The 27,532-nt window shown below is 39.0% G+C and overlaps 1 protein-coding gene across 2 annotated transcripts in view; it reads left to right on the top strand.

Annotated features, from left to right (window-relative positions):
• Positions 1–27,532, top strand: part of MAP3K5 (mitogen-activated protein kinase kinase kinase 5) — a 239,267-nt gene that overhangs the window by 74,818 nt on the left and 136,917 nt on the right. For both annotated transcript variants that reach the window (XM_030809751.1, XM_030809750.1), the window contains exons 3-7: positions 15,327–15,350; positions 21,793–21,986; positions 23,099–23,267; positions 24,429–24,535; positions 26,174–26,344. In XM_030809751.1, the coding sequence (XP_030665611.1) occupies positions 15,327–15,350; positions 21,793–21,986; positions 23,099–23,267; positions 24,429–24,535; positions 26,174–26,344 (665 nt within the window). The remainder of the gene's footprint in view (positions 1–15,326; positions 15,351–21,792; positions 21,987–23,098; positions 23,268–24,428; positions 24,536–26,173; positions 26,345–27,532) is intronic.

Genomic DNA, 27,532 nt, shown 5'->3' with positions numbered 1-27,532 from the left:
CATTTGATGAAGGAATTAGATTATTTTATTTAGCGCTTTTCATTTTTCTTTGGGTTAAGTTTATGTATTTATTTATTTAGACAGGATCTCGCTCTGTCACCCAGGCTGGAATGCAGTGTTGTGATCACAGCTCACTGCAGCCATGACCTCCTGCATTCAAGTGATCCTCCCTCCTCAGCCTCCTGAGTAGCTGGGACTACAGATGCATGCTACCTCACTGAGCTAATTTTTCTCTTTTTTGTAGAGATGGGGTTTTGCCATGTTGCCCAGGCTGGTCTTGAACTCCTGGGTTCAAGCGATTCTCCCACCTTGGCCTCCCAAAGGGTTGAGATTATAGGTGTGAGCCGCCACACCTAGATCACCTAGATAGATTAAGTTTATTTAAGCAGGCACTATTATGTTGGAGATTTTTTACTCTCTACATTTTTTTGCCCTTGCTCCTACTAGTATCTGGTGATTTAATTTTGTGCCCATTCTTTCCTAGGGAAGTATTTTTAAATGAAATAAAGTTACATTGGAGAGAAAGAGATAAAGCTAATCTTATCACACATATGTCTGGGACAAATAAACTGGCTTATTGTTTTAAGCTAGCCTTTGTCTAGGAGTGTTATTGGCATTTGATTGAAGTAGTTCCTTAAAAAGGCTAATGATGTCTAAACTGTGCTCATTTATCTTGTACATATTATCTGCGTCTTATTGAGTACTTACTATACAGTAGGTACCAAATGCTTTATCTGCATACATTTTCAGATTCTTTTTTTTTTTTTTTTTTGACACGGAGTCTCGCTCTGTCACCCAGGCTGGAGTGCAGTGGCGCAGTCTGGGCTCACTGCAAGCTCCGCCTCCCGGGTTCACGCCATTCTCCTGCCTCAGCCTCTCCGAGTAGCTGGGACTACAGGCGCCCGCCACCACGCCCGGCTAATTTTTTTGTATTTTTAGTAGAGACGGGGTTTCACCGTGGTCTCGATCTCCTGACCTCGTGATCCGCCCGCCTCGGCCTCCCAAAGTGCTGGGATTACAAGCGTGAGCCACCGCGCCCGGCCCACATTTTCAGATTCTTAAAGGAGAGGCTGGGTATGGTAATCCCAGCACTTTGCAGAGCTGAGGCAGTTGGATCACTTGAAGCCAGGAGTTCAAGACCAGCCTGGCCAACATGGTGAAACATTGTCTCTACTAAATACAAAAATTAGCCAGGTGTGGCAGCACATGCCTGTAATCCTAGCTACTTGGGAGGCATGAGAATCTCTTGAACCCAGGAGGCAGAGGTTGCAGTAAGCTGAGATCACACCACTGCACTCCAGTCTGGGCGACACAGCAAGACCTTGTCTCAAAAAAATCACAAAACAAAGAATAATAATAATAATAATTCTTAAAAGAGCTCTGTAAGATGTATTTTCTATTAGCATTTTTTTAGTATCACAAACCGAAGCTCAAAGAAATTCAGTCATTTGCCTAAGGTGATATAGCTAGGAAAATTTGGGATTAGGACTGCCTGACTCCAAAGTCTGTTGCCCTTGACCGCTAAGCATTATTGTTAGTTACTTCTAGTTAAAATTATGTCATATATTCCTGCTGAGTGTGTTCATTTAGAAAAGCCTATCAGCTATGCCTCCTGAGTTTTCCTAGGTAACATCCGTCTTTTTTTCTTTTCCCTTCCCCCTTCTATTAACTTAAACTTTTGCTGTTTTCTTATTTATACTATTCCTAGCCTGGTAGGTCATGTGTCTGGTTGCAGAGGACAGAAATATCTGGGATAGGAAGCATATTTGGCAGTCTAGCAATTTCCTCTGAGTCCTGAAAGTTCCTCAGGTCCTACGCTACCGAAAAGAGTTGGGGTGTTTATGTATTTTTAGTTTTATTCATTTCTGGGCAATTAGTTAAAGATGTAACCCTTATTCCTGCCATTGACCAACAGATAGGAAAACTGCAATGAAAGAAGCAGAACAAGAGATATTTAAAATAATATATCATGTAAGGATTAGCCAAGTGAAATACAAACAAAGCATCTCTCTGTTTTCACAGGGCAAAGACAGTTTTAGAATGCTATTCTTGTCATATGTTTAGTTTCACTTAGGTTGATTCTTTGGCCATCTAGAAAGTACAGCTGCACAAGTTTTATTTTAATCTGCTGGTCTTTGTTGAAGACTGCAGTTTCTCTTTGGTGGCAAATTCTCAGGAAGAAATTGTAGAAAAAAAATTTTTTTTTTTTTTTTTAATTTAAGCTCCTGGAAAAGTAATGGGAGTTATAAAAGTACTTTAAAAATCTATGTCTCAAGTATCATTTGAAAGGATATTTAGAATCTAGTCATAGCATTTAATTGTAGTAAGATTTATATCCATTGTTTTAAATCACAAGTACTATTTTATTGTACTAAGAATGAAAAATTTTAGTATTTTCTTCAAGAAAAGATGATCATTACACTTTGAGAGAAGGAAGTTTTTTTCTTCTTTTTTTTTTTTTTAATGCAATGGAGCAATCTTGGCTCACTGCAACCTCTGCCTCCAGAGCTGGGATTATAGGCACGTGCCACTATGCCTGGCTAATTTTTATATTTCTGGTAGAGATGGGGTTTCACCATGTTGGCTAGGCTGGTCTCGAACTCCTGACCTCAAGTAATCTGCCCACCTCAGCCCCCCGAAAGTGCTGGGATCACAGGCGTGAGCCACTGCACCCAGTCAATTCTTTTTCTTTAACATCGTAACAACACTTTTATTTTTTACAATTTTCTTTAAATAAATCTCATGAGAATTTCTCACGTGCCTACTAATGTTTATTGAGAGAATATCTATGCCAATATTACATTGGTTTAAAATAAGAAATGCTAGTAACAATTATTTTCTGATTTATTTCATGCATTATGAAATGATCATACTTCCACTTGGGGTCTCTCAGTAAGTGGTGAGTAAGTCTGGACACTCCTGGTCAATGAGCTGTGGTGCAGATGCATTAAACACCTCTGATGACTTAGGAGAAATGAACCTGTTTTGTGTAGAGTGAGGAAGTTGTTTTAATGAACCATCTCTTATCACTTGAAATTCCTTTATAACAGCAGCTCTCAGCTTATCTTCTTGTGATCCTTTCCTCCACTCCCTTCCTCAGCTCCTTCTCTATGTTCTGGGCCACTCCCCACTCACTTTAAACAATGCTACCTATAAAACAAAGCAAAACAAAACGATGAAACATGACTGCACATGCCAGATAGTCAAGAATTAAAAGCTCTTATACTACAGATGGCCAGATTGCAGAGAGTGGCAAACCTACACACTGCTGGTGGGAGAGATACTACCTCTGAAGCGCAATTTGGGAATATTTAATAATATCAAACGAGCATATCACCAAGACTTAGTCATTCCAACCCTAAATGTATACTGTAAAAAAAGTCTCTTGCATGCATAAGGAGATATAATCAAGAATGTTCATGTTAACATGTTTATAATAGCTCCTCCTCCCAAGGAAATGGAGAATTAATAGGTACCTTCAGCTGTAATCTTTTTTTTTTTTTTTTGAGACGCTCTTGCTCTGTCACCCGGGCTGGAGTGCAGTGGTGCTATCTCGGCTGACTGCAACCTCCACCTCCTGGGTTCAAGCAATTCTCCTGCCTCAGCCTCCCTCGTAGCTGGGATGACAGGCTCCCACCACCGTGCCCAGCTGATTTTTGTATTTTAGTAGAGACAGGGTTTCACCATGTTGGCCAGGCTGGTCTCGAACTCCTGATCTCAAGCAATCCACCCACCTTGGCCTCCCAAAGTGCTGGGATTACAGGTGTGAACCACCATGCCCAGACAGCTCTAATCATTTAATGGAATATTATAGAGCACTTAAAACAAATCAACTAGTGCTTTAGACATCAATATCAATATATCTCAAAGCAACAGTGTTGGGGTAAAACAATTACTTGTATACAATATCATACCATCTATATAAAATATCATCATGTGCAAGAGGATGCTTTTATACACACTTGTGTTATAAAAGGATAGACATGCATGGGAATTATAAACAACATTCAGAATAGTTACCTCTTAGGGGATAGGAATGGAATAAAATTTGGAAGGGAAGATGAGAGTCTTCAACTATATCTGTAATGTTATAGTTCTAAATCTAGGTAGTAGATCATGAGTGCTAATTTTTATACTTTTTATATACTTGAAGTATTTAATAATTAACCATTTTTTTAAAAAAGAATAGGTTGCTATATTCTTTTATTTTTTGTATCCATCAGGATAACGTATATGCATTTTGGACACTGGAATCCCAAAATGTTTTTACTGTCTTTTTTCTGTGTTCTGGCTGCGGTTAGAAAGCTTCAGATATTTGGATATTTCCTTTCTGCACTCAAACAGACTTTATTCTCATTTTATCCATTACAGAAGTAATGTTTCTTGATAGATTGGTAGGCACATCAGTTAGTGGTGATGCTGTTTGTGTTGAAGCATAGTGATTATGTTAGATTATTTCTTGTTCAAAAAATTTAGTTGTATTCTTTAACCATTGGCTGAAAAGTTACTTTATGGATGGGATTTTCATTAATAGACTATTCTCTGTAGCAACCTGTCTACATGCTTACTCCTTCACTATCTCACTGAATAGAGAACACACATATGTGATGCTTGAAACCCTTACTTTGCCTCAGTGCATCTATTATTTTCTAGATTGGGATCTGGCTAGCATGAAATCTTATGTGCACAAACCAAAATTTGTAACACTTCACTAAATTAGCCCTTAAAAATCAGCAAATTTTAATAATACGGCAGCTCCCCAAAACATTAAAAATAAAATTACCACATGATCCAGCAATTCCACTTCTGGATATATACCCAAAAGAATTGAAAGTGGGATCTTGAAGAGGTATTTATATACCTATGTTCGTAGTAGCATTATTCTTAGTAGCCAAAAGGTGGAAGCAACCCACATGTTTATCAACAGATCATTGGCTAAACAACATGTGGTATATACATATAATGGAATGTTGTTCAATCTTAAAAAGGAAGGAAATTTTGACACATGGTACAACATAAATGAACGTTGAAAACTACTGCTCATTCAAGCAGTTCCGTGATACCTAGACCCATGATCTTTTATCTGTAGGCACTGAGGGACCCAATCTCCTTTAGAACTTAAACATGGAGTCTTGTCTTTCTGGCACTCATTCATATCCATTTGAAGCAAATGGTTATAGTTTTGAAAATAGCAGTGATGTCCATGTGTAAATTTTGATGATTATACCAGTTCGTAAATTGGCGAGGACATCTGGTAATTTGTTACAAATACCTCACACTTAAATTGAATTCTTACTTGTATTTGGAGAATCTACTCGGATTCCAGAGTGCTCTTAAACCCATAAAAACATTTATCTCTTTTTTTGTTTTTACAAACAAAAAACAGTACTTCCTTTTGTTAAAGTTTTGCCTCCTTTATCAAAGTAAATAAGGTGAATTTGGTTTTAGCTTGAATTGTGCATGGAATTAAAATTTTTATTTTTCAAAGGTTTAGGATTCTTTTAGTTTAACAAAGAATTTTTGCTGGGTTCTTTTCAGCATTTTACAAATTATCAACTTGTTAATGGTACAAAGTACACACTCAGTAAATGTTTTTTAAAAACATCCTTGGAAAATATGATCCTATAAAGTGGTCTCACAATTTGTGAACCGGAAACATTGGCCCTACCCCTTTTGAATAGTGCTGCCTCTGGACATCTCTGAAAGTCTCTGGCTTACTTTATAACCAGCTGTTGATTTAAAAACCCTGGGACTCTGTACTCTTCCTGGTTCAACGTTGCCATCCCATACACTTCTTTTCATTTGGTAGAAACAATCTTGTTCCTTTATTTTATTTATTCAGAAATGATCTAACTTTCATCTAAGCTATAATCATTCCATCTCAAATTGGGGAAAGAAAGAGGTAATTTGTGGGGAGGAGCAAATAAGCAATTCATGTACTGCTTTATGAAGGTTTTCTCTGAAGATCTTGAATTGACAAGCTGGATGAATGATTTATTTAGCAGGAGTTGACTTCCCAATTGTAGAATCCCTGAGGTTATTGAAAGGACTCAAGACTGGAGAATTCAGCTTTCTTGGATGTCAATTAGCAATAGTATACCTTCTAAGGAATTATGTGTAGACTGGATAAAATATGCCCTTGCTTTCTCCTTCCTGATACCTCTTTAACCACCCTCACCCCTTGCCCACTGTTTTGAATCTCTTATTACCATTTTGTCTAAGAGGCGATGCACAATGCCATTATATGACTGTGGGCACCAGCTATTTTCCTCATTTGTAGTGACTCTGGTCATAGGCCTATGATTTTGAATACCCTTAAAGAGCAAGAAGGACTACCTCTGCACACAGAGGAAGGAGTGGGGCAAGCCTTGCTGAATTATCTTTCTTTTCATTTATTCTAAATAAATGACTCTTTCTGTGGAAGTTGATCTTTTTGGCATTGTAACCCATCACCCTCTTTGGGCCTTTTTAGAATATAGCTTTGAAACTATTACTGAAATATGTGTGTATATTAGTTCATTTTCACACTGCTGATAAAGACATACCTGAGATTGGGTAATTTTTAAAGAAAAAGAGGTTTAATGGACTCACAGTTCTATGTGGCTGGGGAGGCCTCACAATCATGGCAGAAGGTGAAAGCCACGTCTTACATGGCAGCAGACAAGATAGAATGAGAGCCAAGTGGAAGGGGAAACCCCTTATAAAATCATCAGACCTTGTGAGACTTATTCACTACCACGAGAACAGTATGGGGGAACCACTCCCGTAATTCATTTATCTCCCACCAGGTCCCTCCCACAACATGTGGGAATCATGGGAGCTACAATTCGAGATGAGATTTGGGTGGGGACACAGCCAAACCATATCAGTCTGTAAAGTGTGATTTACTGTAGAAAACTTCATTATACCTCCAACTTTAACAATACAGTTTAAAAAAAGTAATACATGCTCTTGAATAATATGGCCCAATTAGGTGTTGCTGAAAGAAACAGCTGGTTAAAAAGAAGAAGTTAATTATAATAGCAACACAGTATAAAGTGAAGTTTGTGTTAAGAAGCTCCGTTAGGCTGGGCACAGTTGGCTCATGCCTGTAATCCCAGCACTTTGGGAGGCTGAGGCAGGTGGATCACCTAAGCCCAGGAGTTCAAGACCAGCCTGGTCAGCATAGTGAGACCCAGTTTCTACAAAAATTACAAAAATTAGCTGGTCATGGTGGTGCATGCCTGTAGTCCCAGCTACTTGGGAGGCTGAGGTAGGAGAATTGCCTGAGCCTGGGGAGGTTTAGGTTGCAGTGAGCTGAGATCACGTCACTGCACTCCGGCCTGGGTGATAGAGTGACAGAAAAAAAAAAAGCTCTATTAAATGCTTTATGTATAAAATGTCATTCATCAGCATTCCAGCCAGTTTAGAGACAGATATCTACTTACAGCAGAGTTCTTCCACCAAGATATACTTATTTAAATATGAAAATAATAGGGAAAGAAGAGAGGCTAGAATTCCTTTTAGGATTACTTTCCAGCTTTGGTATAATTTAACCTGATTTTTGGTACAGGTTGTTTTAATTCATAGGTGTTCATATTCAAGAGAAGGATGTGTTCTTAGCCCCTGTCATGAATAACATAGGCGTAAAAGGTCTCTAGACCTGGCATTGCAGGAATTGAGTTGGAGTTGTTTGCTTTGGTTTATTAATACCTCCTCCTATAAATGGCATTAAAGTACTGCAAGTAGTTTCGTTAACTTACTCCATTGGGCCTTTACATAGAACCCAATGAGACAGATAAGTTAGATATTATTTGGATTGGAGAGATAGAAGGTATTTTCTTTCTTTCTTTCTTTCTTTCTTTTCTTTCTTTTTTTTTTTTTTTTTTTTTTTTTTTTTTGAGAGAAGGTCTGACTTTGTCACCTAGCCTGGGGTGCAGTGGTGCCATTTTGGCTCAGTGCAACCTCCACCTCCCAGGTTCAAGCACTCCTCCCATCTCGACCTCCTGAGTAGCTGGGTGTATAGGCATGTGCTGCTACACCTGGCTAATTTTTGTATTTTTTTGTGGAGATGGGGTTTTGCCATGTTTCCCAGGCTGGTCTCAAACTCTTGGGCTCCAGTGATCTGCCTGCCTCTGTCTCCCAAAGTGCTGTGATTACAGGCATGAGCCAACGCTCCTGGCCAGAAGATATTTTCTTTACAGAAGAGAAATGAGACATGTGACAACTTGTTTGGGGAACACACACAGCTAGTGTCAGGGCAAGGATAAGCCCCATATTCTTTGACTTGTCATCTGGTACTTTTCTCTCACAGTCTGTCCACAGATTTCATATGTTCTGCAAAAAGATGATTTTCTAGGTTTTTTTTTAAGATTATTGAGATTTTTTTCTTTTAAAGCTTGAGCTTTTATGTAGGCATAACATGTAAACACAAAAGTACTTTGTTTCCTATCTATCTTTAAAGACTCTGTGTCACAGCTCTATGACACTTGTGTTGGATTACTCTCCCCAGGTCTGCTCAGCTTGTTTTAGCAGTGTGCAGAAAGGGTAAAGGGGGTGTTTCTCCTCAGCAAGGCCTAGAAGGCCCAGACAGCCCATCTGATAGTTCCTTGTTTTGCTTTTTTGACACATTGAAGTGAGTTAAGAAGATGGAGCTGAGGAGTATAGGGATTATTCTTCTTTTCCCCAACTTTAATGGAAAACTTGCCAAGTTCCACTAGGACAGAAAGATGGTTCAGAATGGAAGGCCCAGAAAGTCACCAGCCAGGGCCAGGTTCTTTCCCTGGGCAAGAACTCCAAGCCTGCTCCTTTCTCTTCTTTCAGGAAGCTGAAATCCTGGTTCCTATTTCTGCTTCTCCCACCCCAAATCTGATTTGACTTGGCCACCCCATGCCTGCTTTTCCCACTTCTTCCCCTGGCTGCAGTTACCTAAATTTTAGGCACAAAAACTTTCTAGTGGTGGAAATACTCCATTTAGTCATCCCTGAGGTGTCCCAGAGAGCTATTGAAAGTTAGTCATTGCCTTCAAATGAGCCCTGGACTAGACTTTCTTTGTCTTGCTTCCCTTAGTTGGTTATCAACCAATACTGGAAAATCAGGAAAAAAGTTTTTTTGAATGTTTCTGGTATAGCCAGGGCTATGCTGACCAAAAGGCCCCTTAAGACCTCAGACAAGTAGGAGTTGTAGTGGGGTAATGCATCTTCAGAAATGTGCCCCTGGTAAGGAACTGGAGTTTATGTTGATTTTATCTTCTTATTCATAGGTACTTGAGATGAAAATTTCCATGAGCTGTTGTGAAATAGAGCAGTTATGTCTTAAATTTATTCCGTTTCCTTCCCACCCCTCTTTAGTGGATTTAATACAAATTAAGCATTCTCTGCTCTAGATACCTTTCAAGGTCTTATTTGTTATTTATTTGGATTGAGTTAAATGCACAAACAGTACTTTTGCTCCATTAAAGTTGATGCCTCCTTTAAGGTTACATGACAAACTGTGAATAAACTCTGTCTTCTTCAGGAGAACAGGATTTGTAGCCCTTTAGCTTCTACAAAGCATAAGCAATAGCTAACAAGAATTCGGAAGTTACACGAATGATTTTTCTTTCTCTTTTTAAGAGATGGGACTCTCGTCACCCAGGCTGGAGTGCAGTGGTGCAATCATAGCTCACTGTGGCCTCGAACTCCTGGCCTCAAGCAACCCTCCTGGCTCTGCCTCTTGAGTAGCTGGGATTACAGGTGCACACCATCATCTGGCTCAGGAATGATTTTAATAGAGTTTTATAATTTGCAGGCACAATCTGCAAGCATAATCTGAAATGCATGCATTATAAGGTATGCATAATCTGAAATGCATGCATTATAAGGTATGCATAATCTGAAATGAAGATGGAGGAGACGTGTAAGAGGGTTATTATTCCAGTGAGCAATTCATAAGGAAGACATAGCATATTGGCACTAAGCCAGTAGCGGCCATTTGCTTTTCTATAGAGCCTTCTGCTCACTGAGTACTCACCACTGCTCCCTTCCCTGCCACTTCCATTTCTGTGCCTGGTGCATCAAAAACAGAGTCAAGGGTAGCATATCTTGTATGCTAGGGGAGCATGAGGGCGTCTCTCCTTCTAGCAGCACAAGGACAAGACTGACTATGAGAGCCCTTTAGGCAAAAGCAAATGATGAACACAGCGCTGGAAGAGACTAGCAATCACTTAGTCAACTCTCTTAGTGTCACATTAGAGAGAAGTGAAATGGCTAGCTGGGAGCAGAGCCATATCTTACACATATCTACCCCTAATTCATAGTCCAATATTTTATACATTCATTAATTTATTCATTCATGCTCTTGTAGTACCTGCTGTATGTCATGACATTTGCTAGACAGTCAGGATACAAATATGAATAAAATACATGTTCTTTGCACCCCAGGAAGTCATGATGTAGGGTGAGAGAATCATAGGAACAAAAATGTGCAATGTAGAAAATGAAGTGCTATCAAGGAACTCTGTATGAGGATTAATGACAACACAGATAAAGACATAATCTACTTCTGTTGGGGGTGTCGCAGAACACAGTGAAGGCCAGCTTCACACAGGACAGGTTTCTTATACATTGCACAGAGGATGCTGCACAGAGAGGACGGAGAGGACATTTCCTCATTACTCCGAGGGGAAGAGAGAAGGATATTCTATCAAGTGAGAGCCATATTTGCAAGTGTATGGTTTGCTATTCTGGAGAGATGCTCCATAAATCAAGTTTGAAAAATTCTGCATACCGTGTTCCTGGCTTTGTGATTATCCAACATTTTTCAACTTCCTTGTTCATGAGCCATTTCTGTGTGTGTGCAATAGTAACTATTTGAAACACCTGCAGGAAAAGCCACTTTCAACCTTCCTCTACAATGCCACTCATCTGTCCCTTGATTTCCATTCCTGGGGCACCCCCATTGACTAAGCACTTATTATGATGTCTCTGGACTTTTTCAGTAGCCACCTAAATGCTTTTCCCCATCAAATACTAAGTACTGGCCAGGCATGGTGGCTCACACCTGTAATCCTAGCGCTTTGGGAGGCTGAGGCAGGCGGATTGCTTGAGCCCAGGAGTTAGAAACCAGCCTGGGAAACATGGTGAAACCCCATCTCTACTAAAAATACAAAAATTAGCCAGGCGTGGTGGCACACACCTGTGGTCCCAGCTACTTGGGAGGCTGAGGTGGGAGGATTGCTGGAGCCTGGGAAGTTGAGGCTGCAGTGAGCCGTGATCACGCCACTGTACTCCAGCCTGGGTAACAGAGTGAGATCCTGTCTCAAAAAATTAAAAAAATAATAATTAATACTAAGTACCACCATCAAATTAGTCTGTGTAAAACTTTAACAAGGTTTACCTTTTATTTATTTGTCCTTCTAAGGTAATAAATTCACTTGCTACAAACATTTAAAAGTACAAAATGATATACAGTGAAAATTTATTATTTTACCTTTATCCTCTAGTCAGCCAACTGACTCCATTGGCAACCACTGTTATTAGTTTCTTATACATCCTTCCAGAGAGATTTTATGAATTTACAAATTAGAATTTCATTTTTCTCTCTTTTATATATAAATAGGAGCATAGGATAAAAAACTGTTCTCTACTTTGCTTTTTTTACTTAGCAGATCTGGGAGATCCTTCTCTATCACTTCACTGTTTGTTTGGTTCTTCATTGTTTGGGTGTAATGTATTCCAGTGTATGGAGGTACTAGTGTTTATTCAACTAGTTTTTAAATGATGGCCATTTATGTTGTTCTCAGCCTTTACTATTACAAACGGTGCCCCAATATGTGCTGATACTTCTTTGAACATATCACTCACTGAAAAAACACGTTGACTGCCAGGTGCTCACAGAGCAGAGTACTTGATTGTAGCATTCAAAGCCTTCTTCAATAAGGCTCCAAATAGCTTTCTAATCTTACTTTTTGTATGTGTCAGAATGAACTTTCTGCTTTAGCCAAATGACTACGTTCAAGGATTTTTCCCCCCCAAGTACCTCTTTAATTCACTCTTCCATAGGTCCCCAAATGAGCTGTCTTCTTTAGCTCCCTGTGATAACATTTATTGTTCCTCAAATGGGCCTTTGCTTTACCTAGCTCTCCGGCCTGGATCCCCACCTTCGGGCTTTGCGTTTGGAGGTCGCGTCTGTCCTTCACAGCTCAGCTTGAGTTCCACCTTCTCTCCTGAGCTTCCCAGGCTTTCTCAATCTACAGGAACATCTTTCCCTGATAAAGCATAGCCCTTGCTGTCTGTGTCATTCTTTTTACTTTTAGCAAGTGTGCGTATACACACATTTCCATCCAGACTTACATAAATATTAAATGTGTACATGTCCTTTTTTTATCAGCAAGCTTGTGAGGTATTAAAGAATATCTTTTAGTCATTGTTTTTTTTTTTTTTTTTTTTTTTTTTTTTTTTTTTTTTTTTTTGTGAGTCAGGATCTTGCTCTGTTGCCCAAGCTGGAGTGCAGTGGCACAGTCATAGCTCACTGCAGCCTCGATCTTCAGGGCTCAAGTGATCCTCCTGCCTCAGCCTCCCAAGTAGCTTGGTCTATAGATGTGAGGTGTGTGCCACTACACCCAGCTAATTTTTAAATGTTTTCTAGAGACAGAGTCTCATCATGTTGCCTAGGCTGGCCTCAAACTCCTAGTCTCAAGTGATCTTCTGGCCTCAGCCTCCCAAAGCACTGAGATTTACAGGTGTGAGCCACAGCACCAGGCATTTTTAGTATTTTGCATACATCTTCATGGCCCTCAGAACTACCCAGTGCAATTCTTTCCTCTGTCAGTTTTTGTTTTCTCATCTGCTATCCTTAAACATTCAAAAATCTTACATGCTCTTTTGCATGAAAGCCCTCGTTGGTTCTTCTTTGCCCCATGTGGATTCAGCATCCTGGTCCTGGGCTGAAGATGATGGCCACTCAACCAGGCCTCGCCTGGCCACACTCTTCCCTCCCAGATCTGGCTCCTTGCCTCAGCCAGATGGACTCGCCCTTGAGGCTCCACAAATGCCTTACTATTTCTGTTTCCATGGCAACATTCATGCCATCCTTTCCAATATGCTGTTCCCTTTTTCCTTTTCTAAATCATGATTCCCCAACCTCAGTGAAGCCTTGATACAACAGGCTTTTCTAGATCGTCTCTCCAGTGTCTATAGTTATGGTGAGGTATAGGAATAACAATACTGATAATTAGCTTATATTGAGAGCTTTTATGTGTCAGGCACTGTATAGCTATATTATTTGTATGATCTCACTCACTCTTCACAACCTAGAAGACAGGCACACTGCCCGCACTGTATACTTATCCCATTCTTTTTTTTTTTTTTTTTTTTTGAGGAGTCTCACTCTATCACCCAGGTTGGAGTGCAGTGGCGCGATCTCGGCTCACTGCAGCCTCCGCCTCTCAGATTCAAGGGATTCTCCTGCCTCAGCCTCCTGAGTAGCTGGGATTACAGTCATGCAGTCATGTGCCACCATGCCTAGCTAATTTTTATATTTTTAGTAGAGATGGGGTTTCACCATGTTGGCCAGGCTGGTCTCAAGCTCATGACCTCAGGTGATCCACCTGCCTCCGCCTCCCAAAGTGCTGGGATTACAGTCATGAGCCACTGCACCCGGCCACTTATCCCATTATATTTCTTAATGAAAAACACACAAATTATGACTATATTTTGTCAGATGTCTTGATTATCTGTGTGTGGATTTGCCAGTGGCCAGTACCCTTTATTTCTAGCTGCTCAGGATGGAACACACTGTTTTTTCCCCTCCCAGAGCGTGAGAGACATTGTGCTTAGGGAAAGCAAACTCGTTTTAACCTCCTCCCAAAGAGATGGTGGCTGATCAAGTAATCTGCAGAAATTATTGTTAGGTTATTCAGTTTGGGGATTTTATATATTTTACATATTTACATGGTTTTTTGTTTTGTTTTTTATTTTTTTATTTTATTTTAAACACAAAATAATATAATTTATTTACAAAAGATTTTTGATTTTGTTAATCTCTTTGTATTAAAATATAAGTGAGTCAAACACAGCTTTAAAGTTTGTAATTGTCTTCTCAAGAAAAAAAAGACACCCACAATCCTCATTGACATTAGTTAGTTAATACCCTCAATAAGAGCGTATCATATTATTATTATCCCCTGGTGTAAATGAGGACAGGCACTCTTACAGTCTTTTTAATTGATTGTTTTACATTATAACCAGGACAACCATAACTATATAAATCTCATCACCAATTTTTTGTGGCTCAAATAATTTTAGTTGACTGATTTTTCACATTGAAGAAGTGTTATTGGTTACATCAAACAAATTATCAAGAGCTAGCACTTAAAAAAAGTACCAATCAAAATTTTAAAGTGGAGCTCCATTCTTGTGAGATTTCAAGAGTTTCTGTGTCAGTCTTTGCGTAACGCATGAAGAATTTGAATTCCTTAGTATTCATGCCTGAATGGGGGAATATATAAGAAAGTCATGATTTATATTTATTGTAGTAAAAAGTTCAGCTTTTATCAGTTCAGTACCCTTTAGATGGGTGAGACTGAATCAAATCTCTCGTTTTTTAAACTTATTTTTTAAATTTTACCTTTTTAAAAAAATATTATTATTATACTTAAGCTTTAGGGTACATGTGCACAATGTGCAGGTTTATTACGTATGTATACATGTGCCATGTTGGTGTGCTGCACCCATTAACTCGTCATTTAGCATTAGGTATATCTCCTAATGCTATCCCTCCCCGCTCCCCTCATCCCACAGCAGTCCCCGGAGTGTGATGTTCCCCTTCCTGTGTTTTGTTTTTTAAACCGCGGACAATACTTTTGTATTCTCCTGTCTCCTCCACAGATTGTAAACTTTTTGGGCTGAGCATGGTAGCTCATACCTGTAATCCCAGCATTTTGGGAGGCCAGAGTGGGAAAATTGCTTGAGGCCAGGAGTTTGAGACCAGCCTGAGCAACATAGTGAGATCTTGTCTCTACAAAAACAATTACTAAAATTAGCTGGATGTGGTGGCATGCACCTGTAGGCCTGTAGTCCTAGCTACTTGGGAGGCTGAGGTGGGAGGATCACTTGAGCCCAGGAGCTTGTGGCTGTTATGATTGTGCCATTGTACTCCAGCCTGGGCAACAGAGGCAGACCCTTTCTCTGAAATAAGTAGATAGATAGATAGAAAACTTTTCAGATGCAGGAACTGAATCTACACTTCCTAAAATTTCTAATTGCTAATATCATTGTTAATACAGATTTTCCCACATAGTTCAATAAATGTTGTTGAATTATTCAGTTTTGTATTAACTTGTGGTATATTTTTTTCTTGTTTTTCAGGAAATCATTTGCCAGAAGAATACTGTGAGTACTTTATTTAACCTTCCAGAGTTTTAAAAATATTTTCTTTTCCATTAACTAATCTTTGGTATTTTTAAAATCTCCACAAATTATTAATTCTATCTCTGTTATTCCTCTTTAGATTTTCTGATGTATCAATATAAATATGGTTATCTAAGTACTTCATTGTAGTGAAACTTTATTTTTCATAATGAGAGATGGCACTGATACCTGTCTTTTTCTGCATATAATTATGTTTTGGAAGAAAATGTTTCATAGTATATTCAGGCCAGGTATGATGGCTCACGCCTGTAAGCCCAGCATTTTGGGAGGCAGAGGCAGGCAGATCACCTGAGGTCAGGAGTTCAAGAACAGCCTGGCCATCATGGTGAAACCCCATCTCTACTAAAAATACAAAAATTAGCCAGGCATGGTGGCGTGCTCCTGTAATCCCAGCTACTCCGGAGGCTGAGGCAGGAGAATCGCTTGAATCTGGGAGGCGGAGGTTGCAATGAGCCAAGATCATACCACGGCATTCCAGTCTGGGTGACAGAGTGAGACTACGTCTCAAAAAATAAATAAATAAAAAGAAAATCTTTTATAGTGTATTCAATGTTGTGGAATTATGAGTGGCACTAAAGCAGCCTATATCCCCACAGAGATACACACACATATGTGTGTATGTATATGTGTCTGTAGTATGTTTCCATGGCAGCATTCATGCCATCCTTTCCAATATGCTGTTCCCTTTTCCCTTTTCTAAATCATGATTCCCCAACCTCAGTGAAGCCTTGATACAACAAGCTTTTCAAGATCATCTCTCCAGTGTCTGTAATCATGGTAAGGTATAGGAATAACAATACTGGTAGCTAGCTTATATTGAGAGCTAGCTAGCTCAATATAATATAATTACATATACACTGATATATAGATATCTTCATCTATCTTCTACTTGAAGAGATTGATTTAAGTTCCTAAGTATTGTATTCTGCCTCTGAGACCACACTACAGAATTCCTACCCTCCACACAGAATTAAACAAATGTGAAAACATGAGAAAAGTAAATTTTAAACTTTAAAAATGCTGCGTGAAGAAGAATTATAATATAAAGTGGAAACAGCCTTGTTAGGCCAATGGTTGTGGCCAGTGGTTGTACATTTATTTCAGAAAGTAAGCCAGTGTTTAAAAACCTTAAAGAATGTACCTCTGCAACTCGGAGTGAAGATAATATACAATATATTATAAAAGCCTGCACAAGATTTGATTTAAGACGACAAAATTAACAATACAATTAGTAATTTCTCCTTAAATCAGAAATTTTAAGTCTTTTTTTATAGTAGTGATTATACAACTCTGAAGTAATTTTGAAACTTATGCTTAAGATTTAACCAGGGCAGAGGCATATTTCAGCATAAATAATGTTGCCATTATAAACTCTTATCCTTCCTATCTCAACAGGAAATGAGCAATTATTGCTTCATGCTTCAATGCACTGTTTTTAAATACTGTTTAATTTGTTAAAGGTGTGAAACTGTTTAATTTATCTCACACATTTTTTTAAACAAATATTGACTGGACATGTACTGCACGCCAGGCTTTGGGCTTGGTGCCTCAGGGTTCTCACGGGGGAGGCTGGAAGTGGAAACAAGCACATGTGTAACTGTTGTGTAGAAAGTCTAATTGGTAGAAAATCAGCGAACAAAGAAGCAGACAAATTAGAAAATGAACGTAAGGTGATGTGTTAAAGAGAGGGTAGCCATTATGTCAGTGTCCTTCAGAGAAGGTAGCACTCCCTGAGACGGGAATGGCAGAAAGAAGTCCTTCCTGCCTAGCCCAGCTTGGACTTGTGAAGAAGCAGGCTGATAAAAGAACCAAATATTGTACATTTTGAAGAAGTTTCCCGCTGACTTGAGAGAGAGGTGTTGCATTTCAGGTGCTGAATGTCTTTATAAAAAGTTGAATATTTCGAGCATCTGTATCAATACATTTTAATGCTGAGAGCTTTTCCTTCCAGAAGCCCATTTCATTTTCAACACACACTTCTGTTTACCTTTATGTAGTTTCTAAAAATTGAAAACCAGAATTGGAGGGTTTTTTTTAAAAAAAAAAACAAAAAAAAAAAACGGTGAAAATAATTAATTAGGGGCCAGGGCAGTGGCTCATGCCTGTAATCCCAGCGGGAGGCTGAGGCAGGAGGATCATTTGAGGCCAGGAGTTTGAGACCAGTCTGGCCAACATGGTGAAACCCTGTCTCTACTAAAAATACAACAATTAGCCAAGTGTGGTGGCGCATGCCTGTAATCCCAGTTACTTGGGAGGCTGAGGCACGAGAATCACTTGCACCCAGGAGGCAGAGGCTGCAGTGAGCCGAGATCATGTTACTGTGCTCTGGTCTAGGCAACAGAGCGAGATTCTGTCTTAAAAACAACAACAACAACAAAATGAATTAGAATAAGACTAGATTTTGAGCTGCGGGATTTTATAGCACGTGTTGTTATTTTATGACCATGCCTCAGTGTTTTGAAATTTAAGGAAACAAGGTCTTTGAAGCAAGTTTAAATATTTTAGAATGAGTACTTTATTAATAAAAGGCAATTGTTCCACTTAAGGTGTCTGTTCTTGATCACATAGGGGTTGTTTTTATTTACTTTGGATTATCAGCTATTTCAAACTATGGGTTTGGTGGCAATCTGCACACAGAAAATACAGAAATAACATTTCTAAGTTATATGTGAGCCAACTTGGGAAATAAATGTTCCCATGCTATTAGTTTTCATTATTTTGCAAAAGTGCTTTTCTGGGCAGTTGTATCTTTTTGAAAAACACAACTTTTCCTCCACTGCATACTCACTGGGCTGTCTCTTAGCTCAGGCCCAGTTGTATCCATGTGGCTTCTGCAGCTTATCACCCCCCTTTTTTCCTGACATTGGCAATGGGAAATCGAAAAAAATAAAAAAAAATAAAAGACTGCCTTAGAAACACAAGAAAGAAACTCCAAAGAATGCACTGAAGCCTAGAACTTGGGAAAACCCTTAGCATGCTTAGGTATTTTCAGCAAAGATTCTGAAGCCTTATACCATGGGGTTTGTTTCAGGAACTGCTTTTCTCTGCTGTTTGTGTACTCATTATTACCCCTTTACCTCTCCTCTGCCTAACACACACCCAGACATCTGATAGTCATTCTCTCCCAGAATTAGTTTTACACAGGTGCAGTATTCCCCATTGCCCCGTATTTCAATAATAGTGTCTGATAAACTAATATATGTAGTATCAAGGTTTCTGAGGATACATAATTTTATCCAGCAGCTAAAACTCTGATACCACTTTTCTGCTTTATTGGCTTTTTGGCTCTTTGTTCTCATTTTGTGACTTGGAGGATTCAGATAATTTTCGTTTGTAATTTTGAGTTATGGTGCTTATCTACAATAGTGTTTAATTCTGTTGTTCTTTTAGAACCATTCTCATAGTTGAAGCTTTAGATGCTTTGGAAAGCAGCCTCTTTGGTATCCTTGCCTTTCTCTTCTGCTTTGGCAGTAGCTTGGGTAAAAGGATTAAATTGGGTGGATGTGCTGTGGGATCTTGGTAACATTTTAGAAGCAGGACATGTTCACTTTCCCTTTTCCAATTATTGTTTCCTCTTCTAATTATTGTTTCTAGGAGGAGAACTTGAGACAGGAACAATTTAGCATACTTGATTTTCAAATCAAATCTCACTCTCTGGAAGTTCTTCTTGTGCTTTAACTGGAAGTGAGGTTTGGTTTCTGCTTCATTACCTGACATACAAGAGGCAGCCTTAAAGGGTGACATAGTCATAAATAATTAAGTCCGGTCATAAGGGCATTTGGCATTTCTTGCCTGTTTTCTGTGAACAGTCATTTGGCTCATACAGGGTTCCCGTAGAAAGTGACAGAAGGTTAGAGAGCAGGTGTGTCTGCTTTAAAGGCCACTCAGGAGGGTGTATAGCCCCCTAGTGGGAAGGACATGCCATCTAGAGAAAGAGTCCCTGGGCTGGAGTGCCAAACATGTCATAGACCAACTGTAGGATCTCTCTAAGCCTTACCTGTCTCCTCACCTTTAAAATGAAGGCCACAGCAGCTTCTTTGTAGGTTGTGACCCCCTGACTTATGACTGTTCATACCCTGGCACACATGCACATGGGGAATACATGTTTGTACTTATTACTTAAGTGCTAAGGGTAAGAGAAATGCTGTATTATTCTCTGTATGCTAATATGGCTAGGAATGGATAACCTGGACTTTTTTTGTTCCCCATAATGGCAGTAGTTGGGTGTCCCACATATCTCTTTCTAGTTCTCAGCCTCTGCCTTTTTCTATGGTTTTTCTCATAGAGATTTCTCCCACTTCTTTTGATTCTACCATATCCAATAATTCTCAGGTCTGTATTTTGGCTTGAAACTATTTTATGTTTCAATCACATATTTCTAGCTCTCTTTTGGACATTTTCACATTAGGTATTGTGCCCCACCTCAATCCCAACCTCTTTAAAAGTGACTGTTTCACCCCATCCCACCAAATTCAAATCTCAACCTTTTGAAGTTCTTCTCATATTTTAACTAAAATTCAGATTCTTTGATTAGTTATCTGATATACAAGTGTCTTGAAGAGTCATGTGTTCATAAATAACTTAGTCTGGTTCTGCTTTCTGAATTCTTGCTTTCTGTTAATGATACCACTCTGTATAGGTAGTCGCCCTTAGAATTGCAGAGTTGCCTTTGATGCCTTACCCTTTCTCAGGTTATTATCAGTTACCAGATCCAGCTGATTCCTTCTTCTTCAGTCAAGCATGTGTCTGTTTCTCTATCACCACCTCTGCAGACCTTGTCATGCCACAGCATGACTCATCTCCTCAAACCTCATATCTTTTCCCTTTAGTGCATCTTGTTACCTGCCCAGGCTGCCAAAATGCAGTTTTGATTGTGTATTTTGATTTGTGCATTTTGATTGTGCATTGTAAAAATGCACAGTTGTCCCCCCCTCCCTCCCTCCTTCTTCCCTTCCTCCTTCCTTCTTTCTCTCTCTCTCTTTCTCCTTCTTTCATTTGTTCGTTCGTTCTTCTTGACAGAGTCTTGCTCTGTCACCCAGGCTGGAGTGCAATGGTGCAATCTCGGCTCACTACAAGTGATTCTCACACCTCAGCCTCCTGAGTAGCTGGGATTACAGGCATGCACCACCACACCTGGATAATTTTTGTATTTTTAGTAGAGACAGGGTTTCACCATATTGGCCAGGCTGATCTTGAACTCCTGGCTTCAAGCAATCTGCCTGCCTTGGTTTCCCAAAGTGCTGGGATTACAGGTGTGAGCCATCACACTCAGCTGATTGTGTTTTCTTTCCCACTGTGGATCCTTCTATGATTCTGCATTGTCCAGAATGTACAGTCTAACATCCTTAACTTTGCATTTAGTTCCCTTCCCTGAGCTCTGAGCTCCAGTCATATTTGCTTACTCAGGGTATCCAACTCACTTTCCACTTTCATCCCTGCTCTGCTTTTGTTTGCAACAGTTTATCCTCGCTTGGGCATCATCCAGGAACCAAGAGAAGGTCAGTGAGCCCAGGTTGTAGCGGGCGAGGGGAGCGTGGCAGGGCTGAGGTTAGAGAGGGGCAGGATCTGCATAGTCAGGCCCTTGTACATTGCACTGCAATTTCTTCTTCCTCCCAAGAGCAAGAGATGGGGCTTTAAGCAGCTGTGGGAAGTGATCCGAGGGAGGGTGTTGAAAGATCACTCTGATGGCTGAGTGGAGAGTAAATTAGAGGACAAGAGTGGAAGCAGGGGGACCAGTTAAAGCTGATGACAGTGGCTCGGGCCAGGTCCATTGGCACATGGACTGAAGTGTTGGCCGAGAAGATGGAGGGAAATGGACAAATATGACATTATATTTTGGAGGCAGGACAGATGGGACTTCGATAGGATGTGGAAGGGGAAGGGAATGGAAGCATCAAGGATAACTTCTGGGCTTGTAGTTTTAGTAGTGAGGAGGCAGAGGGAGAGCAGCCTCCCAGGGGGTGGATTTGAGTGGGATCCACTTGCAGCATCACCTTACGTGTAGGAAGCCCTTCAAATGTGAGCTTGTAGCATTTTCATATGTGTATGCTGCGCCCTGTGACTCAATTATAAGTTCCTTGAAGGCTGAAGGCCATGCTTTAAACTACTTTTTCCAACAGCAATAACGCAGTGCCCTAGCCTTGAAAGATGGTGAATAAATATTTAATTGATGGATAGAAACTGTTCCACTCTTTTTTTGGTATCATCTGTAAGTCCTAATTATTTGAAGTAAGCAGTGAGAGGAATTGGGGAAATTTTCATTGTTGTAGGTCATAAATAAATAATGAGGCTTTTCTATTTCCCTTTGCATTTGGAATTATTTAAAATGAGTAAGACATGGGATTCCGTCTGTGCCGTGTCTCCAGGCCAGCTCCCCACTTGCTGGTGCCTCCTCTCTCCACAGATGTGCACTGGGAACTACACCTTTGTTCCTTACATGATAACTCCACATAACAAAGTCTACTGCTGTGACAGCAGCTTCATGAAGGGGTTGACAGAGCTCATGCAACCAAACTTCGAGCTGCTTCTTGGACCCATCTGCTTACCTCTTGTGGATCGTTTTATTCAACTTTTGAAGGTGGCACAAGCAAGTTCTAGGTAAAGTTTAATTAATAATGCCATTTGGTGATGATAATGAAGTGTTATTCTACTTCTTTATTTGTGCATGATATCAGGTGCTCCTGAGATATCAGTATACAGCTAAGAACTAGGGGGAAAATGTTTATTATCCTCCAAGTAGATAAAATAGATGCCACATAATACATTTTATTCACAGAACAGCAACAGAACAACAACTTGAAATCAGCAAAAAATTAAAAAGTCTACTAACTGCTTTATAGTGATGGTAGAACTAAAAATATATGCAAAGCAAGTACAGAAACAATACCAGGATAAATGTCCAGAGACTTTTAGTGTAAGGGCAAGAACACTTCAACTTTAATTAACTCTTAACTCTAATTGTTCTTTCAGTGAAGAACAATTATTTATGTTAATAAATGATAGGCTGGGTCAGAAAGTTAAGGTTATATTATGTTCAAATCATAGGTACATCACAGCCGGTGCTGTGGCTCATGCCTGTAATCTCAGCATTTTGGGAGGCCAAGGTGGACAGATCACTTGAGATCAGGAGTTCGAGACCAGCCTGGCCAACATGCCGAAACCCTGTCTCTACCAAAAATACAAAAATTAGCCAGGTGTGGTGGCGCACACCTGTAATCCCAGCTACTCACGAGGCTGAGGCAAGAGAATTGCTTGAACCCAGGAGATGGAGGTTGCAGTGAGCCAAGATCATGCCAGTATACTCTAGTCTGGGCAACAGAGTGAGACTCTGTCTCAAAAACAAAAACAAAAAACAAACAAACAAAAAATCATAGGTACATCTAATTTATTTAGAACAATTTGTACTGGAAACAGTAAAATGGAAAACAAAGTTTGGCAATTTAAGTGTTTTGCAGGAAAATTTATTAATATGGAGTACCTTTACCTTTAATTCTTTCTGAAGGTAGCGTAATAAAAGAAATACATTGGCTTCTGAATTTCTTAATAATGCCAGATATGTAAGATATTTATTTAGGCATCTGAATGAATTGAAAGCTACAAATGCTTTATAGCTAATGCTGCAATATCATTCATTTCTTTATTAAAATTATTGCTTTTCGTTGAAATCGTTTCTAATGTCAAACTCTTTGAAATGTGTGTGTTTTTACCAGCCAGTATTTCCGGGAATCTATACTCAATGACATCAGGAAAGCTCGTAATTTATACACTGGTAGAGAATTGGCAGCTGAGTTGGCAAGAATTCGGCAGCGAGTAGATAATATCGAAGTCTTGACAGCAGATATTGTCATAAATCTGTTACTTTCCTACAGAGATATCCAGGTGAGAAGATGTTTAAAGTGAAATCTTTGTCATGTAGCATGTTGGAGGGATGAGGGAGTATTAACCTCAAATTTCAGTTTGCTGGTAAGCAGTTCATGTTACTACACGTAATTTTTTTATTGACTCTCTTAAGCTTTCCATCCTATAATTTTATGATGAATGAAAAAGACTCATGTGAGTTAACCATCAGTGATTGTGAAAGACTTGTATGGTAAAGGCCTGACTTTTTCCTCCAAAAGAACAAAAAGAAAAATCTGCTGGCACAGCGAACCTGTGGACACAGTCTATTCTACTGTTAGCCTCAGGCACACCTGTCAGTGAAAGCTTTGTTTTGGCAAATAGCAGATATTTTTAGAGCTTTCTGGACATACCTTTTATCCCTTGAAATTGTATTGCTTGAAATTGATAGTGCTGAATCTAACTCGCCCGAAGGAAAAAATATGTAATTGATTACTTACAGAAATAACTTTAAAAATATGTAATGTAAAACACACTAACAGGTTATATCATTTTGATTGACATGTCTTAAAATTTTAAAAATAGGGTAAGTAGAATAAAATCCTCTCCCAGTTAGGGATTTGCTCTTAGGTTTTAATAGTAAAATTTAAGTGACATCTGGTTTCTTCTTTCCATTCCTAGCCTTTCGGGTCTGTGTAAAGGCTTCGTGTGGTCGAGACAGACTCACCTCCATGGAGGGCTGTGGCACATAGGATCCTGTGGCTAGAGTGCTTACTCATGTGACATGAAACTGTGTTGCTACTTGTAACAGAAGTTCAACCAATTGCCTCATGTCCTTGACATTTTTATTTCCCTGAAATTGTTAGAACGCTGCATACCGGGAATCTGGCTCTATGGAGAAATAAACCACCCATATTTAGACAGTAGAGCATATCATGCTTGGTGTTTTTGTTTCTTTTGCTTTTTTAGTTTTTGTTCAACATGGTAACTCTATGTTTCTAATGTTTTTATATATGTGATGTAAACCTTTTAGAAGAAAAACAACAAAAACTGTTTATCCTAGGTTCTTCAAAGTGTTGTGTGGATTCTAATGTCTTTTTAATGTGTTTCTTGAATTCAGATATCTGGTTGTCAAAAGACATGTTATTGTAAGAATTTTCTCCTAATGGTTTAATTCTGTGCTATTCTCATCTCATTTGAAAGGACTATGATTCTATTGTGAAGCTGGTAGAGACTTTAGAAAAACTGCCAACCTTTGATTTGGCCTCCCATCACCATGTGAAGTTTCATTATGCATTTGCACTGAATAGGTAAGAAGAAAAAGTTCCCTTCCAGAATGCGTTAACATATTATTGTGTAACCTGCAATTCTTTGCAGGGAATGTGTTTACTGCAGCATTGCAAGAAGTCCCTATTAAAATGTAATATTAGTATATCTGCTTCAACCCCGTGAAATATAGGAAGCATGCATTCTCATTTTTTTCTGATTTATTTTTCAGTAAAAAAAGTCTCACACTGTTGGCATATTTAAATTCTTACAGTTTTTCTGCTCTGTCAAAGTTTGTATTTGCTATTCATATTTTTTAGAATTGTAAAAGTTACATGAATATGATGTTATCTTTAAGCAAATACACTCAACACCAGATGGTCATTCACACAAAAGTTTTCACTAGAGTAAGGATGATTATGTCTAGGTGAACATAGTGTTAGATATTTAGTACAAAGGATAAAAAGGAATTTCATGGACAGAAGATTTGAAGTAGTAATTGAGAATAGAAATGATACTTTTTTTTAATAGCTTTATTGAAATATATTTCACAGGCTGGGCGTGGTGGCTCACACCTGCAATCCTAGCACTTTGAGAGGCCACGGTGGTTGGATTGCCTGAGCTCAGGAGTTCAAGACCAGCCTGGGCAACACCATGAAACCCTGTCTCTACTAAAATACAAAAAAATTAGCCAGGTGTGGCAGTGTACGCCTGTAGTTCTGGCTACTCGGGAGGCTGAGGCAGGAGAATCGCTTGAACCTGGGAGGCAGAAGTTGCAGTGAGCCAAGATCATGCCACCACCCTCCAGCCTGGGCAACAGAGCAAGACTCTGTCTCCAAACAAACAAAAAGAAATATATTTCATCAAAACAATAAATTTTAAAACATTTTCATTACTCCACAAGGAAACCCTGTACCCATTAGCAGCCCCCCTTCCATTTCTCTCCCAAATCCCCAAACTCTAGGCAACCACGAATCTACTTTCAGTCTTTACAGATTTGCCTATTCTGGACATTTCATATAAATGGAATCACACAGTATGTGGTCCCTTGTGACTGACCTCTTTCACTTAGCATAATATTTTCAAGGTCCAAGAAATGATAACTCTTATAGAATTTTTATCTGGTTTTGTGAACTGTCTATACATACTATTTTAAAACATGCTACATAAAGCAACTTCCTTAGATAATCAGTTAGTCACATGTAAATATCAAGCAGTTCTTGGGTTTGATTTGATTTTTGGTATCATCTGTGAATGAGTTTGCTAAGTTTTGGAGCAAAAGCCATTGAAACCTAAGGTCAGAGTTTTGTCCCTACTTGGATTAATTTACTCTACCCTATTCAAAAACACAGACTACAACTCTAATCTCGGTTCACCAGCTTGAACCTGCGTATAGGCTACAGGGAAATTGGAAGGATTGTGGATGAGTAAGTACAAATCCATCTCCATTACTAACATAGAAACTCAAAAGAAATCCTTGTTAGACCTAGTAGACATACAATGGGATAAAACAAAAAATTAGGCTTAGGACAGAGGTTTACAGAGGACTCTCAAAATCTAATTGTTTCTATCCTGGCAAATTTCTCTAATATGAATCAACATGTTAAATAGGGGTTTTTAAAAAGAAATGACCTATATTGCTTCTGTAATGTATATTGAAACAATAATGTTTTCTGCCTTAGGAGAAATCTCCCTGGTGACAGAGCAAAAGCTCTTGATATTATGATTCCCATGGTGCAAAGTGAAGGACAAGTTGCTTCAGATATGTATTGCCTAGTTGGTCGAATCTACAAAGATATGTTTTTGGACTCTAATTTCACGGACACTGAAAGCAGAGACCATGGAGCTTCTTGGTAAGTATACAGTATTTAAATGAGCTACTTACTTGGTAAATCCATGGCATAAAAAAGTATTTGCAAATGAGAGTGTTAAAGTATTATTATAATCCACAAGATTGTGTATTATGAACTAAACCTTAGATTTTATTTTATTTTATTTTTGAGATGGAGTCTTGTTCTGTTGCCCAGGCTGGAGTGCAGTGGTGTGATTTTGGCTCACTGCAACCACTGCCTCCCAGGTTCAAGCGATTCTCCTGCCTCAGCCTCTCAAGTAACTGGGATTACAGGTGCCTGCCACCACACCTGGCTAATTTTTGTATTTTTAGTAGAAACGGGTTTTGCCCTGTTGGCCAGGCTGGTCTTGAATTCCTGACCTCAGGTGATCCACCTGCCTCTGCCTCCTAAAGTGCTGGGATTACAGGCGTGAGCCACTGTGACCAGCCAATCTTAGAGTTTATAACTTTAGTAAACAATTTGGTGAAATTCATTTAACATGGTAGAGTAAATTGGGATAAATGGATGAAAAGATAATTTAAGAAATATAATTTTAAAAAGATATTTTAAATAAGTAATATAAATAATAAAATATAACTTTGTAGAAAAATTTATATAAAGACATTTTAAAAGACCCGAATGAAAGGAAAAATATACCGAGTTTGTAGATAAGAAGACCTGATATTTTAAAGATTTTAATTCCCCCCAGCAGGGGTTTTCATGTGATTTGACAAACCAATTCCAAAATTTATTTGAAAGAATAAAGGACTGAGAATAGGCAAAGCAATTCTGGAAAAGAACAAGGCGGAAGGACTTGCTCCACCAGTTAACAAGACTCATTATAAAGCTGTAATGATTAAGATATTGCAGTATGGCTATAGGCATAGACAAACAAAGCACTGGAATAGAAGAGACAGCCTGGAACAGACTAAGATATACATGAGTCTAGATTTGTGGCAGAATCAGCTTCATGAGCAGTAAAGGAGAGGATGGACTCTGTAGTAATGATACTGGGAAAATTTCTTTATCTGCTTGGAAAAATAAAATAAAGTTCTATCCCCATTTTAAGCCGTGCACAAAAAAATGAAATCTAAGTGAATTAAATACCAAAATATGAAAAAATACTTTAGAAAAATGTTTTTAGAATAAAATGTACAAATTATGTATGACTATTGGATAAGCAAAGATTTCTTTCTTGGTTTTTTTTGA

Source organism: Nomascus leucogenys, chromosome 3 (genome assembly GCF_006542625.1).
Source record: "Nomascus leucogenys isolate Asia chromosome 3, Asia_NLE_v1, whole genome shotgun sequence".
NCBI classification, from domain to species: Eukaryota; Metazoa; Chordata; class Mammalia; order Primates; family Hylobatidae; genus Nomascus; species Nomascus leucogenys.
The sequence above is the reverse complement of the archived record's forward strand: the minus strand, read 5'-3'. Positions and strand labels throughout refer to the sequence as shown.